The sequence below is a fragment of the Nematostella vectensis genome, chromosome 3, assembly GCF_932526225.1.
Source record: "Nematostella vectensis chromosome 3, jaNemVect1.1, whole genome shotgun sequence".
NCBI classification, from domain to species: Eukaryota; Metazoa; Cnidaria; class Anthozoa; order Actiniaria; family Edwardsiidae; genus Nematostella; species Nematostella vectensis.
The window spans coordinates 5,095,358-5,112,103 of NC_064036.1; the positions used below are offsets into that span (position 1 = coordinate 5,095,358).

At 38.3% G+C, this 16,746-nt stretch overlaps 2 protein-coding genes and 1 long non-coding RNA gene across 3 annotated transcripts; 1 reads left to right on the forward strand and 2 right to left on the reverse strand.

The window, feature by feature from the left end:
* Positions 1–102: 102 nt before the first annotated feature.
* LOC5512612 (endothelin-converting enzyme homolog) lies at positions 103–14,642 on the forward strand. Its single transcript, XM_048725735.1, has 19 exons — positions 103–4,689; positions 5,839–6,035; positions 6,500–6,760; positions 7,176–7,241; positions 7,409–7,525; positions 7,759–7,842; positions 8,143–8,276; positions 8,612–8,831; positions 9,140–9,238; positions 9,718–9,795; positions 9,932–10,035; positions 10,300–10,358; positions 10,655–10,706; positions 11,001–11,068; positions 11,209–11,333; positions 11,789–11,854; positions 11,924–12,019; positions 12,409–12,485; positions 12,956–14,642. Exons 1-19 carry the CDS (start codon positions 4,401–4,403, stop codon positions 13,053–13,055), a joined length of 2,292 nt encoding a protein of 763 aa, XP_048581692.1. The 5' UTR covers positions 103–4,400; the 3' UTR covers positions 13,056–14,642.
* Positions 3,518–5,840, reverse strand: LOC116618395. The gene is made up of 2 exons (XR_004296174.2): positions 5,424–5,840; positions 3,518–4,753 (listed from the first exon to the last, which is right to left on the reverse strand). It is a non-coding gene; the product is annotated as an uncharacterized LOC116618395 (long non-coding RNA).
* LOC5512647 (3-galactosyl-N-acetylglucosaminide 4-alpha-L-fucosyltransferase FUT3) lies at positions 14,216–16,686 on the reverse strand. The gene is made up of 2 exons (XM_032381978.2): positions 16,531–16,686; positions 14,216–16,213 (listed from the first exon to the last, which is right to left on the reverse strand). Exon 2 carries the CDS (start codon positions 16,187–16,189, stop codon positions 14,831–14,833), a length of 1,359 nt encoding a protein of 452 aa, XP_032237869.2. The 5' UTR covers positions 16,190–16,213; positions 16,531–16,686; the 3' UTR covers positions 14,216–14,830.
* Positions 16,687–16,746: the final 60 nt, after the last annotated feature.

Sequence of the window (16,746 nt, forward strand, 5' to 3'; positions counted from 1 at the left end):
TAATTAACAAAAACCGAGATTCCAAGAGCGTTAAATTCGGTAAAGAAAAGGTTTTTTTTTTTTACTAATACCTTTTTGCAAGTTTTTATCTTATTTGTTATTGCCTATGATGTACTTACCCTGGTCCCAGAGCCTCGAGCGTCTCTCTATTCAGTGGCCAGCGAGGTTGACTAAATAGAGAGACGCACGAGGCTCTGGAACCAGGGTATGATGTACTTGACTTCGAATTGGCCCCTCTCCACCCCCCTTAAGGCCTCTCGCTGGTTATTGTTTTCAAAAATTCGTTCAAATTGAATCCCGTTTAGTAGCTTCTTCAAAACGTGCGATCGATCTGATCTTTGGGAACCTAATCACCAATGCTTCTAGTTTGCAAATTTTGAAATAGAAATAAGTTATTAAAAATCGGCGAGGCGCGACGCACGTGCAAATGAAATTGCAGTTTTGGGGGTTTGGTACGAAATACTGTACTTTGGTATAAAATACTGTTGTTGCAAATCACTCTATTTTGCGTATATGAGGCCTACTTGCTGTTTTATACGACAAGCGGACAATCAATCAATCAATCATTTATTTTTGCACTATTTGAAGTTGAGTTAATGCTTTACAAAGTGGACTTGGCAGATTAGAAAATATTAGTATAATGAAATTTTGTAATGAGATTAGTGTGCGTAGTGACCGAAGGAGCGAAGAGCTTTCGAGTTGGTCACTACCACAGTTATTAGTACCATGAGAATTCGGGAAAGTTCATTTTACAGTATTTTTATAATTATCTGTTTTTGTATATTTTTCTATACATGTGTCGCTACACTATTAAAATAACTAGGACAACCGAACCGATTCTCTGAAAATATGGAAGAGTAAGTTAGTAGTGTAAGATTGACACTCGATTTTTTTCGATATTTGGTCAATTTTAGATTTGAATTTCCCGACTACGAGGCAATTTTCCAGCTTCCAAGTTTCTCTACTACTTTACTGGTGCGGTTGCCGCTCTAAATAAGCGCCCAGTGCGTTAAAATACTCTATGTCTACCCATAAAATACAAGCTATATCTTGATCTTACTGATAGCACGTAGTATTCACACTACATAAATTACGAACAGTGCTATCAGACCAAAATGTCAAGGTTAAAGTGATTGGTACTCAGCGGTGCAGTGGCGGGGTGAAACAACCCACTCCCCCTCCCTCCACCGACTGAATCGCACTGTAACAATTGTTTAGTCGGCAAATTTATTCCCAATGTTATTGCGATGAGACAGTGAATGCATTTTCAAATAGAAAATTGTTGTACCCCGCTTATCAGGGGATCGTTCCCTCTATTATGAAATGTCAGGTAAAGCAGCCTTAGATTTAGTGTGACATTGGCCTTAAAGAGCCAGTCATGACGCCATTTGACCATTTCGTTCAATACCGACTGACTCAAAGAATCCGTTTCCTGCGGCTAATTCAAGCAAGAAACTGAGAAACTTTCAATCAAATATCATTATAAAGTATCAGTCTTCATTCGTGGATGGGTATTTTGAAGTCTGCTCGCATGTAAACCGCTGTATTTTCAATTGTAAACAATACCAAGCTAGTGGTTGATCAAACGGCGGTTAGAGTTCCACTTTTTCTAGCTCTCGCAGGGCTGCTATCCAACGGTATTAAAGAGTATTTGACGAGGCTCCTAACGAAACCTAAACGATGGATCTTAGCATCTGAGATGCAGACTATACGAGCTGTTTCATTGTTGCTATGACAACTGTGCTTGGTACTTATAATAAAGCTTCAATCTACGGCAACCTCAAAGAACCTCTGTCTGCCGTCTTAACAAGTGCGAGAAGCATCCATTTCCATCAGGTGGTTTTTGGGGAAACTATTGCAATGTTTTCAATTGAATTCGGTAAATAAAGCATAATACTTTACTTTCAGGTGGTCACTTTGAGGTTTCGTATCATAATTTGTCTCCCAATGTGTTGGTTAAAAACAATCACAAAGGCGTGGTTACCAGGTTATTTTTAACTAAAAGCAAAAAGGAGATAATAAGGCAGACAAACCTTGATAAGACAAGTATATAGAGATCTCTATATTGCATCCATATCTCATAAGGAAAATCCCACTTTACGCTTCTCGTGTATGATTTATTGTGACATGGTATTTCGCGTGTATGTATAATACGGAGGTTTTACTCGATTCCTATAAGAAAGATGTTTTTATACTAGTGATGGCTGTCCTGATAGTAAATTTCAACATTGAAATGCAAAATAACGGTCTTTGTATTTAATAGAGACGGACTAATTTTATATATTTAGTTTTTATACTATGTAACCCACAAAATATTGTCTTCTAATGAATTTCTCATGTCATCAAAGTTTACCTGTAAAGGCGGTGTAACCCAAATCGTATATAATCAAGCCTTCATATCAATTTTAAACCTGCCTTGTTTTACATTACTTTTGATGTATATATTTTAACGCGTTCTTAACTTAGTGAGAGCTTCTATCTGAAATATAAAGAAGAATAAAAAAAGAGAAACAAAGAGAATTTAACTAAATCTTATATGTATCTGCATCTGCTTTAAGTATATAAATCTCAACGTGAGGATTTTGCTTCTATTATACATTTCTGAAGTTTTACAGAGATTTTGCTGGTTTAGCTTATAATGATATCACGAAAGTAAACCAGTCGACAGCTTTTAGAATACGATTTTGATCGGTCAAGGAGGCTTGTAGAGAAGTCAATCAATAAGGCATCCTAGCAGTGAGAGAAAGCCGAGTACTAATCGTACGTTTGTTTTATTAGCAATAGGCAATTAAGAAGATTAAAGTAGAATTACAGTACAGATATATTTGCATTTTTTTTGCAGGTTGAACAGTTTCTCTCTTTATCTAAGACTTGACCAATACTTTGTTCAACCTATAGTATAGAGATTAAAAAATGTGTAACGAAAAGCCGAAAGGATATAAACAAACTGTCTCAATGTTTTTTGAACAACGATATTTGGTGTACTTTATGGTCATTTCACGTCGCTCCTTGAAAAAGGTATTGATTGAATGCGCAGTTATATCACAAATTACAGGTGTGCCGAATTCGAAACTCTAATCTGAAAAGTATTAAAAATGTATGTTTCATCTGCGGGGATGTTCCGAAATCTTTTTAAAATGGTAATAGGATTGCAGGAAATCAATTAGTAGCTTTGTTTGTCAGGGAAAAAAAGTACAGTATAGTAATCTATGGTTAACCACTTTCTGTGGGTCTTGATATCAAACTTGGCATTAGAAAAAGAGCAAAATTATCTTTTCTCTTTCATTGCATTTTCATCTATCTCTATCTCTCCTTGTAATTTTTTTGAAACTCATATATTATGGATAAGGATAGCATTAGTTTCGTTATAAGCACATGTCCATTACCATTATTTTTCTAACATTTTCCATATTTTACATTCTGGTTTGATGCTGAAAACCTCTCATTCACACCATCTGCATTCTTTCATTTTCTAAATAACACATCGTCTCACTCACAAATAATATAACACATCGTGTCACACTCATTATTTTTATTGCGATTTTCTTGGTTTAAAATTAAAGAGAGAATGATTGTTTATCATTGTTTTTGTCATGTTATGCTGTTTGTTATCTTGGAAAACGCAAGATAGAATTCTTTGCGGTATTTTTGGCATGGCTCTGTGAGGGCTGGTCGTGTCTGTGTGTTTCATGGCCGAGCTGTTGCGTGGCGCCAGTTGTGGTCCCTCCCGATTTTTTTTAATAATACAGTTTATTACCCCTCTGTGCTGCAGCTGTTTATTTGACAGGGGTATTATTTACTAAGCAGCACCTAGGAATTATTCATGCGTGGAAATACTGCGAATCTATACTCTCACATCCATCCAAGTCAGTCTGCAAAAAGGCAAGCCATAAAAATAATCACCAAATTGCAACCTTCAATGGCCAGTGCAAATGAAGTTGACTTGTTGCGGAAAGTGAATTTGTTTGCTAAGTTTTCCAATTAAAGTAGATTTAAATATTAATATAAAGTCACGAGTTTTGATATTGGCCCTTGGACATCGTGTGGGTAACCACTAGAACGAGTGGTGTCGCACAAGGAGCTTGTTGCGCCGGTGAAAGTCACACAGAAAGAAAGGAAGGTCTCGGTCGTTTCCTTCCCCACTCGGAACAGGTCAGATCGCCCTCACACGAAATCCGTGATTTTGCATACATACGTTCAGTGTACACACAAACGGTTGACCTGCTGATCTTACGCTGTTTGCATTCTTGGAGAGCAGATACATTGGACTAGGAGCACATCAACTGCTTAAAGCTACAAGAGAACCGACATCCTAAATGCAAACGGTGATTTGGTGTGTGACTTGTGCTTGGTAACATTATCTCACTGGTGACCGAGCTACAAGTTGATCGTTTAACCTTATGGCCGACTTAAATAAGTACGTGTTAACAAACCAGGAGGAAAACTCCAACACAGTGGCCACCCATCCAGACGACCACTTGGTCCAAGGGAAAACCAAACAGGCCTTTTTCACACCTCGTCAAAAGACCATAGCCATCGTTATAGCATGTATTCTAGTATTTATTATTCTCCTGCTTGTTATCGGGATGATAGTGCAGGGTATCCAGGCCACTCAGCTTCGCAAGGCTTTGAAGAAATCGAAAGAAAGCGACATTTGTTTGACTATAGACTGCATCGACACAGCTTCAGGTGAGCTATTACCAGCACTTTGCAGCATTTGCACCCTGGTTTAATCCTAGGACATCGCATTTTCCTAAAGACAAATAAATGCGAAATTAATTAGGAATATGGATTAATCATTGTTCAGAGTATTCCTTGCCTAGTGTATTTTTTTTTTTTTGCTAACGAGTCTATGCATCGTTGCCTTAGAACAATTTGAAAATAGCGGAATTTATTAAGCTCCATTTTCTGACTTGGTGCTGCCGCTCACATGGTGTTCCCGTATTGTTGAATATCATTTTGGGTTTATAATACGATCATTAAATTTGCCGTGCGGCTTTTTCGGTATGTGATGTGAGAAGGTTTTGGAACTCCAATCAGGGAGATCAGCATATTATATCACAGCTGCTAAAGTGATGAATAATCCACATGTTTGGGTTAGCGCCAAAACGCAGCCAACCGATCAAAACAATCAGGGGTCTTACACTAACAAACGATGGCATAGCGTCCAGTGGCGACACAAATGCAGCGCTTTACGCTAATGCAAATTTGAAAAGCCCTAAACGCTGTTGGTTGTTATTCGACCTTGAAAGCATCACGGCTTTACCGAAGCAAGAACGGAAGTGGGCGTTTTGTAACCCTCTAGCGCTACACGGTCACGCCAACTTAGATAACTATGCGGCATGTGTTATTCTTTTCGAATCCTGCCGCATTATGGAAACAGGACTCTGTTTGGTTTTGTATTAAGACTACATTTTCTATACCTTGTGTAAATATGGACTCGTTGGCTTTAGATGAGTAGTTCAGGGTTTATGTCAATCCCTCTGCTGTTATTTTTGCCTGTATGCATATTATCAGGTATGGCCCTACTTGTTTCAATTTAAGGCAGGCGTCCCTGGTTATCCTTAGCGCGACCGCGCGGGCACTGGGATTCGCGCATTATCAAAATCTAAAGGGGGTAGTCATGAATTTAGTAGGCGATGGTTTATGCCATTTAAATTTACAAATAAATATTTGTTGGTAATCTTTTTGATTTTCTCTTCCTATTGATTTTTCAACCTTGTTCTATTTTTATTTATATATCTATCCTTTAAATATTATTTTTAATGAGGGGTGGCAACTGAGAGATTGATTTTCGATATTGCGGTATTGACATTGAATATATTATTTTTTGTTTAGAACTTATGAGCTCAGTGGATCCGACAGTGGATCCCTGCGAGAACTTCTACGAGTACGCCTGCGGTAAATGGCCAGCGAAAAACCCGATACCCATAGACGAGACGTACTGGAACCAATTGAAGGTGTTGAGAGACAGGAACGAGAAGATCATCCGCAAGTTGATCACTTTTAAAGAAACAAGGGCAATATTCTCCAAGGTATTTTGAAATAAATTCATTTAAAAATCTCCTTCCCCATATGGTATTCTCGCGTGTTGAGAGGACTCATAAAGTTTTATTACCACAAAATCTATGCGAATGTATATCTCTGGAGGGGAAAAAATACAAAAAAAAAAAACAAATAGTCGTGTTCGTGAACCAGAAGAATGAATACAATACACCAAAAACTGGAATTCAACTCTGCCAAATTTTCTTCTTTAATAAGACTTCTTCAGGGCAGTCTCAGATTGACAGAGTCGAATTCCAGTCTCTGGAGGGGAAAAATAGCTATAAATTAGCTGTAATAAATTCAGCTCCCTTTACCCATTGATAGATGAACAATTTTGCCGAATTGTTGATTAATTCTGCCCCCCCCCCCCCTCCCGCTAAAAATCCTGGCTACTACGCCAGTCACATCTCGTTAGTGGTGACACTTATTCTTGCGCCTTTGTATTCTTGTACAGATCGATGCATTAAGAAAAGTGTTCACGTTTTATGACTCATGTATGGACGAAGAGCAAATTGAAAAGCTGAAAGGTCAACCGCTGCTGGACTTGCTCGAGAAACTTGGGTCATGCCCTGGGGTACGCCCTGACTGGAACGGATCTGCTTGGACAGTGACTGACACATTGATCAAAATGCATGAGCTAACACAAACAAGCGCATTCTTCTCCTTTGTATTTGTACCTTCTGATCAAGCAAATGGCACGATATCTGAAACATGGGTAAGAAAATTCAGTACTAAACTTTTCGCGGGTGCTTAGAAGTGTTAATTGTACGTTGGTTTTGCTGATATGAGTAAAGACCATAGAATACCAAAATATTTGGTGTAATATTGTATGTCCCGGTTGTTAATTATATTTATTATTAAGTTATCAAGTAAAACTTAGAGATTAGATTCACAAGGTCGTGTTCCAAGTCTTAAATATGTTTGGGGCTAATTCAGAGTAGAGCCTGAATCATTTGACGCGCTTTCGTATTTTGAAATAAGAACTGGATAAATTTGTTAAAAGGTTTGAGTCTGGCAACGAATCAACTTTGAATTCTGACAAATATTTTTTTACCTATCCAAAGAAATATTACAGTCAAGATTTTGTATTAATAGAAAAAAGGGGCGACTAACGTGTTTACTTTTGTCAGCTTTTTACAGCAGAGATACCTTTAAGGAGTGAGAGGTATAACTCATCCTCAGAAGAGAATATCAAGGTATGTGACGGTATGAGGCTGTATCTCCAATTCTCACCTATCATGGAAAAAAATAACGAGTTATAATGTCAAGGTTTGATAATCATCCAAGAAAGCCAACCACTTATTATTTCGGTCAAATACTCTTAATTACTTACTCTTACAACTCCCATTTTTTTTTCTTTCAGATTAAAAAAGGCTACAAGAAATACATGAAGGACGTGTTGGTGTTACTTGGAAATAATGAATCCCGGGCAGAAGAAGTTTCCGAAAGTATATTCCGAGTTGAATTTGCGCTAGCGCAGGTAAAAATATCTCAAAGTCGTGATGTTACTTAAGGCTTCAAAGATTACTGGGCGCTGTACTAGGTAAACTAGGCATGAGAGATTTCTGCAATGTTTTTTGTCGTGAAAACGCTCAAGTATGACCCACAAGAAGGAAAAGATTCTTGTCGTTAAACGCTGAAGGTTGACCCCACATAAATAGGCCTTGTATGTCTTAAAAGTTCTTTGACTATTTTATGTTTTTATTTTTGTAGCTTATGCTAACTGCAAGGAACGAAAGCAGCACAGAAAGACAATTAGTTTCGTTAAAAGACCTGACGCATGGTAATACGTCGGAGGTAATTATATATATATTTTTTACAATTTTAATATGTATTCCTATTCCTGCTTTTTGAGACCACTGCCGGCGAAAAAAAAAGTTAAACAAATTTGATTCTTACTTTAAAAAAAACATGCTTTTAAGCATAATCTGGTTAGCAATCGCCAGATTTCTTGAGGAGGATACTAATAAAGTAGATTGTGTAGCTTCTGCTCGCCCCACTGGTATTATTTGTGGTTAATACTTCAGCTGTATTTGTACTGTTTTGTCTTGTCATGATGATAATGGTATTGTTGACCATTATGCCTTCATTTTATAGATCAACTGGCTCAGGTTTTTTACAAGTGTTTTCAAAGCCTCTACGATAACACCTACCATGGATTTCAAAGTTAGGGTTGGATTTCGCAAATATTTTGAAGATTTGCCAGAATACATTAGAAATACACCGAAAAGGTAATTTGAAATAAAATAAAACGTGGATAAATGATTCTTTAAGATGATAATGGCAAATGGCTTACGGCGATCCCAATCCTTTTTTTTTTTTTTTTTTGCAATTTTGGGCAAAGAAAAAAGATACTTAGGTTTGCGTGTACTCTCTTAAAATTTGAATCAAACAATAACCAACATCATTTTAACAACGAGTAAATTACCCATAACCGATCATTCAATCGATCGGTCCATGTCATATAAGTGCCACTTATCATCTCCTCATCTGTTGCCCTTTTAGGACCTGTCATTCTCATATCATTATTTTCTATTGAACGTTCTTGTTTTTTGTTTTTTTTTAGTGATTTAGCCAACTATATGATGTGGCAAATCATGCGGGGACACTTGATTCTCTTATCAAATCCATTTATCGAGGCAAGGGAGGGCTTCAACAGGTTGTTTGGCTCAACCACAAAAACTTTACGATGGGAGAAATGCGTTATGGAGACCAAGATCTTTTTGAACTACGCTACAAGTCGCCTCTTCGTCGAGGCGGCGTTCAAAAATGGAAGCAAGACAGAGGTAAATAATCAACAAACTGTAACCACTGTATGTTGAATGACTTGGGAGCAAAAGGACCTGCTCGTGTCAAAAGCATACATTGGGATCACAGCTTTGGATAAGAATTGCTGGTTTCTCAAATATGTTTATCACGCACTCTTTTCTCTTCTGTATAATCAACCGGGTAGTCCCATAGAACGGTGGGACTTTTATTTGCTAGTAATCTACCTGGCATAGCTTAGGGTGAGTTAGCTAAGTGATGACCCTATCAGCCGAAGTCAGTGAGTTTCCGAAGTTATATTAACCTAGTCATTCTTCCATTATTGCAGGCATTTGAGATGGTTCAAGATATCAAAAAAGTTTTTATAGAAGATTTTGAAACTGTTGATTGGATGGATGAAGAGACTAAAGCAGCTGCGAAGAGAAAGGTATCATCTAAAATGACTTTGATCGAAACTTGTGTTTGTTCTTGATTAAGCTAGCACTTTTGCACACCATGTTAGAAAATGCTGTGGAGAAGTACGCGACTGCATTTCTTTGTATTGTTCAAACAAGAAGTTGTATGCGCTGTTTGCTCGGAGGACACTCGGAATCGATTAAAATATTGGGTAACCAAAAGAGAAAATTAAAACGCCGAAATGAAATGAATATCGACGCCTATGACCACCCTATTTGATATTTTTTTATGGACGGAGCATTTGAAATGTGGAGGTGGCTTTCCCTCGGACCTTCTTTTTTTATTCTCTTGCAGTTTGGACCTGTTCTTAGCTTCCCACCCAACCCATCCAGCTAGTGATCCGTTTTTTTTTAATTTACATTTACCGTTCACTTAGTAGTCGAATGGCATATATATCTCCAAAGATCTGCTTCTCCATTCGTTAACAAAACCTTAATTGCCTTTGTTTAGGCCACAGCCTTAACTGAAAACATTGCCTATCCTGATTGGATACTTGATGATGAAAAGCTAACGGGCTACTACCAACAGGTTTGTAAAAACACCCCCACAGAGTCTCCCACACACTATGCTGCACACAGCACGGCGTTGTTTTTTTTACGGACAATTCTTTTCTACAGTATCCAAAATCAGCTAATGATGATCACTTTTTGTATTTTTTTTACAGATGTCGATTGGAAATGAGTCTTACTTTAATAACGTCATCTCAGTAGGGTGCTTTAGTAATGAACAACGAGTCCAAGATTATAATCAGCCTTTGGATAAAAACGTGTAGGTATTTCAACGCAAATAACCGGAAGCATTCGAGCTACAGTTGCGGTTAAGATAGCTATCTAACCAAGGAAGATTCACCATAACTTTAATGCATTTATCAGCGCACTCCCTAACCTCTCGAGACCGTGCCCCTAAAAACTTCTCGCTTTCTGATTGGATAGCATTATGAGGCAGACACAGTGGAAGTAGCAGATCCCTTATTCCCTTGTTTCGTTTTGTCACTCTTTAAATAATTTTGGTGCTCTAATGTTTTCTATTAAGGTGGTATATGTCACCCATGGCCGTGAATGCGCAATACCTTTCCCTCCAAAACTCGATGGGTAAGGAAAGCGACACCTATTATTACTGTCCTTGTATATTCTATTCTTCAATTCTCTTTCTTGTCCTCTGTTTGCTATCACCTCCTCCCCATAACCCCTCATCTTATATTGTACATCTTGCTGTAAGAATCGGCTTTGAAATAAAGCCCACCTCTTACAACAAAACACAGCTATTAATAAACACAGTCCAGGTAAAACATGTCCATGGAAGTCAAAGTATAACTAGCACTGTCCCAAATCCTTTGTACCCGTTTTTCTCATGCCTGGCCGTTATACAATTGATTTGTTATTTGCAGCTTTACCTGCCGGTATTCTTCAGCCTCCATTCTTTAAGAAGAACTACCCAATGTAAGATATCTGCTTATTGTATTTGTATCACTTGCGTCTCTCTCCCGCCACCCCCTCATCCAATATGGTTTTGTAGCCATCGTATTGTGTTTTCCTTAAAACTAAAAACTGGCGAATTTCAAAGCTTGTGCTGTCCACTTATTTACGCGACATGATCTTGAAGGTACAGCGGGACTCTATTCAGCGACGAGTTTGTGTTTGCTGTGGCAGGACCACAGCAAACCCACGTTGCCATATGCCTAACAATGCACAGTCCAGACAAATGACAGCACTATTTTTTGTCGATTTTTTTAGGTCGGTCAACTTCGGTGGCATTGGTACAATCATTGGACACGAAATGACTCACGGCTTCGACGACTCAGGTTTTAATAGATTCTTATTTTTGAACATAATGAATACGCACATCTTTAAAGAAATTTGATTTGAATGGGACATAGAATGATTTATCTCTACCCAGATTCACTTGTTAACAAATTAAAAAAAAACCGTTTTATTCCTTTAGGACGAATGTATAACCAAGATGGTAATAAGGTCAAATGGTGGACAAATTCTTCTATAGAGGCGTTCAGCAAAAGAGCAAAGTGCTTCGAAGATGTATATTCCAACTACACATACAGAGGAATTAAAGTAAGTACAATCGTTTAGCTTTTTTACTTGGACGCCTTAAATAAGGTAGCGCTGAACTTTCAGTTAATCAACCCAACTCGACCCAACTCGTGATAATCCAAATAAAAACCTTGCCAAGCATTCTCAGCTTAGCCAAATCCTAGTTATAGCCTTAACCCTTCTTAGCCTAGTTCAGTTTCGTCAGGCGACTCAAACCCGTCCAACTTATCGTCAACCCGGATAATCTCAAAGAATCTCTCACCCCAATAAAGTCTTAGCGACGTAACATCGTCCTAGTCTGGTCCAACAGAACTCCATACAACTAAGTATAATCGAACTCAGCCCAGCCTGACAATCCGAGTTAGTGCAACTCAATGCAACTCGCAAGTCCAGGTATCCTTAGTCGCACGAGCCTTTGCAACCTACCCCACTTATCCTTATTAACACTGAATATCTTTTTCTTGATTGATATTTAGATTAATGGTGCCAGGGTGTTAAGTGAAGCCATTGCTGACAACGCTGGTACTAAGCTTGCATATCTGGTAATTGATTCATTGACTGCCTTTTTGTTTGGGATGATAACTGATAAAAGCATTTCGCGTTGTTTAAAGGCGTATAAAGTTTGGGTAGATGACCACCACGAGGAGAAGCTACTTCCTGGGATCAAGCTCAAACACGATCAGATCTTCTTTCTCTCCTACGCCCATGTGAGTGTTATGACAGTAGATTTAAACGGCCCAGATAAAAACGGTTAAGATCGTTGATGGAGATGCTACAGTAATAAAGGCGTTTTTGTTCGAAAGAGGAATTACAAAGTTGTTTCATAAAATGTCATATTACCTATGTAAAAATCACACCCACCCCCCTTGATTTGTATTATCTCTTCTTATTTATTTTCAATTTTGTTTACTGAGCTTATTTCCTATTAAATCGCAAATTGGCACAGGACGTTGGCGGTCTGTTTGGCGGAGACCTGATTCCGAAGCAGTAAAATTGGAGAATAAATATTCTCGAATGAAATATATTAATCAATAGCGGGTTCAAATATAGTAATAGTACAACTTCCATATTCCTTAATTATCTGGTCTCTTTGTAGATATTCTGCGGCTCATATTCCAAGAATGCAGCAGAAGATATAGTGAGGATGAGTGTTCACCCACTTCATCCAATAAGGTGAGTAGCCATGGAGATGGAAAGAAAGATCTGTTTTAGAACCCTTCGGTCAAAGGCTTGTAAATGTGTGTTTTGGGTTGGGAGAAGTGTATGGGTTCTAAAATTCATCACTTCCCAGAGAAACCCTGAATACGACGCAGGGTATATTTCGGTAGGCTGCTGTAGAATTGGATATTCTCAAGAAAGGCGTTTTGGTTTAGAACATTGTGTTTCTCTTCATTGATAACTTATTTAAATTATCAGTGGCGAATCCAGAGATGGTCTCAGGGGTTTAATAGAACCATCCCTTTAAGCAAAATGACACTTGTACTTGGAGGGCTCGATACTTAGGAACAGACAATTGAGTACTTGAGTACAATTGAAGACTTTGGTATTGTTCTAATAGAATGAACCACACTTTGAAATACTCTGGACCCGTCCATACTAATCAATAAGATATCTTCACTGATAGCCTTTGCTGACTGTTTTAGGATAAATGGAGTCGTATCAAACTCTGAAGAATTTGCTAAAGCGTTCAGTTGTCCTCGAGGTTCACCAATGAACCCAGAACACAAGTGCGAGATGTGGTAATTAGACGAATTACCACGCTTATGCAAGCAGCCGCTGCAGAAAAGTTACATGCTCTCCAAGCAGTGATGGCGAATGTTACGATAAATGGGTCGTTATTTTTTCTTCGTCCTCATTCCCGTTCTGCTTTCTAGCTTTATGACTTGTTAACGAGTGAGGGTCGTGCCTTTTGAGATCGCAAGACCCTCTCATTTATGAGAAGGAGATGCTGTGAAACCCCTTTATTGAGGACACAGTATGTGCCCTTTAAACTGTCCATATTAACGACGGCCTTATTAAGAGGGTCATTTACAGCATGACGGAAAAACCTGAAATATTTGCAATTCCAGATAGAGAGAGAAGACACAATTTCTTCAGTGGCTATAGGTTCCTTGTATTGCGGACTGATTTTTAAAACAAAAATAACGTGAAACCGAATTGCACAGATTTTGGATTTTTAAGATAATTTTTTCCTTGATCATCATTGCCCTGTGTGTCAGCTCAGAGACGAAAAGCTCAATGACACTTTACAAAAAGTCGCATCAATTTAAAAAGTCGCACTTGATATTTTGTTTGCTATAAGTAACTAAGTACTCAGAGAAATTCTCCGCCTTATTCGATGTGAAATAGGCTTATTTGAAGCTTCACGTCATGTTTTTCCGTCATGTCGTTATTTACCGAAATACGCGAGGCTCATATACATTGGGATCATTGGTGTCCTAATCAAGCTGGTGTCCTTAGTGTGGCGTTCCACAGGAAAGTTATATCGTCCTATGTAACTATGTAATGCAGAAGATATTTTACTGGCGAACAGTGAAAATGGCAAATGTTGGATACACCATTGTCATGTATAAGTAAGAAGAAAAAACAACCTGAAAATAAAAAATTCAATTTTAAATTTTAATTGTGTTCTTGCCTCATCATGTTTTTGGTAAACATTACACTCGACACCAAGAGTCGTTCTTTAGCACTGTAATATTGGTGTTCAAGTACTTTTCGGGCGTTAAAATGCTAACAATTGCCATGTACCGTTTGCCCTGATATCGTTGTTTATTAGGAGTTTATATCCATGCACGATCGCCGATAGTTAGGTTATTAAATTTGTAGAAGCAAACAGGCAACCTTTCTACTATTGGAATATATGATCGCTCAAAAGAGCACGAAAAAAATGTGGAAAAGAGCTATTAGAATTTTAGAATATTTGTTTTAATTTTGCCTGCACACGTATATCATATAATAGGCATTACTATATCATATAATTAAGAACTACGCTGCCACCCCGAATTACTTTAATAAATGGTCGAATTGACAAGAGGAATCATTTCGAATGTTTATTTTGTATTTTTATGCCTAGCCCTTGCTTTCATGTAACGGCAAGTTCCTAGAATTCTAAATAAACAACATCTATTAGCCGATAGCAGACATCATTTTGTACGTTCTCACCGAGTCGCTTTTGAATGAGAATTCCCATTCATAAATTGACCCTCAGGGTGGTCGCATAGTTTTTAATGCGGTTGTAACATTGTAAAGTCTTAGAGAGGTGCTATACATGCCCAAGATTATTATACTTATTTGTACCTTTATGTGAAAATAAATATGTTATTGTATCCACTCAGATCTTTTAAAAGGGTCTGGCCCAAAATACCCTAACAAATCGGAGCTCCAAGTTCCCGTATAGTCTCATAAGAAGTCCCAGAGAGGAATCGATTTATCATACCGTACCTTCTAGAATATTTGTTTCCATTTTATTATTTCTAATGCCTGCTTCATATTAGTAATGGTAGGAGTAAGAAATGTGTTCAAACTACCGAAAGATTTTTTGCAGTCACATAATCACTATTCCCTGTTGAGTTAACGATTTCCTTTTTCTTACTGCTCGATGTGCGCTGTCTTTGGTGAAGCATTTTGTACAGTTTCTTATCCGTTGCAGTGCTTCCACAGTTCTCTGCGGCTCCCCAGAATGTATCCATTGTCTTGTAGAGCTTTGTGGTTGTGTCAAGGTGCAACCGCGCACAAAGTATACAATTCCATGGGGAGTAATGAACTGTCATGTATTTTTGCCTCCACCTGAAATACTCCTTGTAGGCAGTGTCATTTTTGTCTAGATAAACCAAATAGTCCGCTAATGCTTTTACAGTGGAGAAATCGGCTACGTTGATGAAAGATCCTGGAATGGCGACAGTGGAACCATAATCTGACCCTCCCATGACAACTGGGACGACCCCATCGCGCAGCGCGCGCCAATACTTTTCCGTTATATAATCAAGACAGTTAGTATTCTCAAACGCTAGATGGAACTTATATGTTTTTAGCTTTTCATTACACGCTTTGTTATTCTGTGGGCAGTCTAGTCCTTCTTGAAATACGGCGTTAGCACATGCCCCTACAACATCCACATGTATATATTTCAGGAGCTCTCTCACATAATCGTCTCTAGGAAGATTGCAATGGCTTGACGTCCACACTACTAGTTTCTTCTTGTTCTTCAAAAAGACAGACTCTGGTATCTTTTTCTTTCGTTTTACAGGAAAGTAATACCCATAAGAGATAAATATATCAGACTCTTGTTTGTATGTCATCGTCCAGTTAAAGTAGAAGTCGTAGCGCTTTGAGGGTGGATTGTTCATTGGGTTTTCCTTAGAGAAAAACACCCATCTTTCATGGGTTTTCTTCTCTTTTAAGATGTAATCCATAAGTGAGATTGCAGGCATGTCACGTGAGTGGAATAGTAGAGCGTCGCTTCGAGGTCTATCTTTTCGATCATACACCAGCTCACAGCTGTAATATGGACATTCAACTCCCATCCAGTGATTGAACTGGTCTGTGTTCTCCATCCATGGCCAAGGCTTTCTATCAAAAACTGCAGTGTATTGTAATACTACCTTTCGATGATGTGAATGCTTCCAACGCGAGCCACTAGCATTAAACTGTCTACGCAGCTCATTAATTACTCGGAAAACTTCAGTGTGTAAGTGATCAGTGATGTTTTCATCTTCGAATTCGATGTCTTCTGGGTCGGAGGGTTTTTGAGGTAAAAATATCTTATGGAGTTTCAAATGACGAATCAGACTTTGTTCTCGGAACATGAGATCGTAAGTGATGATAAGGACATTTGCCGCGATGCCGAGGAAAATGAGGAAAATACGCAGCCAGGTCATGATGACGCAAGCTCATTTGTTATCCTGCAAAGAAACAATCATCACTATGAAATTGTAACATTCCTTACGGTCATTTAGGGTACCAGCGGAGTGAGCCTGGGGCGAGTACGCAACTAGAGTCTAACTACTGAAAAAAAACATACCAAGATTATATTCTCCATAATTATAACAAGTACGTGGTAAACCACCGATACAAAATAAGGGATGGAGTGACAGTCTAAACTTCGTAGTAATTAACAAAGGTTCTCAATCCCTTTCTATGCTTGGATGTAGTGTTCCACACTCGACATTGTAATTCTGATGTAATACTCTAGATCTGCTAGAAAGTAATACAAACAAACCGTTAAAGTAGAAGGAAGCCGTCTTTGGGAAGTGTTCATCGGATCCAGGATATCTATCGTTGTTTTCATTCGTGGAGGCTACAGAGACTAGTTATCCTGCTACATACGGCAGACCTAACGGTTAAGTAACAATAGATGACGAACCTACCGTTGCGTGACACATTATATTGAATACTATATAAGGGTTTTTGAAATGCATCGAATGCAAATCGGTGG

What these genes read in the sequence shown, in the direction of transcription:
- LOC5512612 (XM_048725735.1), top strand. Translation starts at nt 4,401, where the DNA reads ATGGCCGACTTAAATAAGTACGTGTTAACAAACCAGGAGGAAAACTCC. An exon ending in GTACTAAGCTTGCATATCTG is followed by an intron (nt 11,855 to 11,923) that starts GTAATTGATTCA and finishes CGTTGTTTAAAG; the next exon opens with GCGTATAAAGTTTGGGTAGA. An exon ending in TCTTTCTCTCCTACGCCCAT is followed by an intron (nt 12,020 to 12,408) that starts GTGAGTGTTATG and finishes GTCTCTTTGTAG; the next exon opens with ATATTCTGCGGCTCATATTC.
- LOC5512647 (XM_032381978.2), bottom strand. Translation starts at nt 16,189, where the DNA reads ATGACCTGGCTGCGTATTTTCCTCATTTTCCTCGGCATCGCGGCAAAT.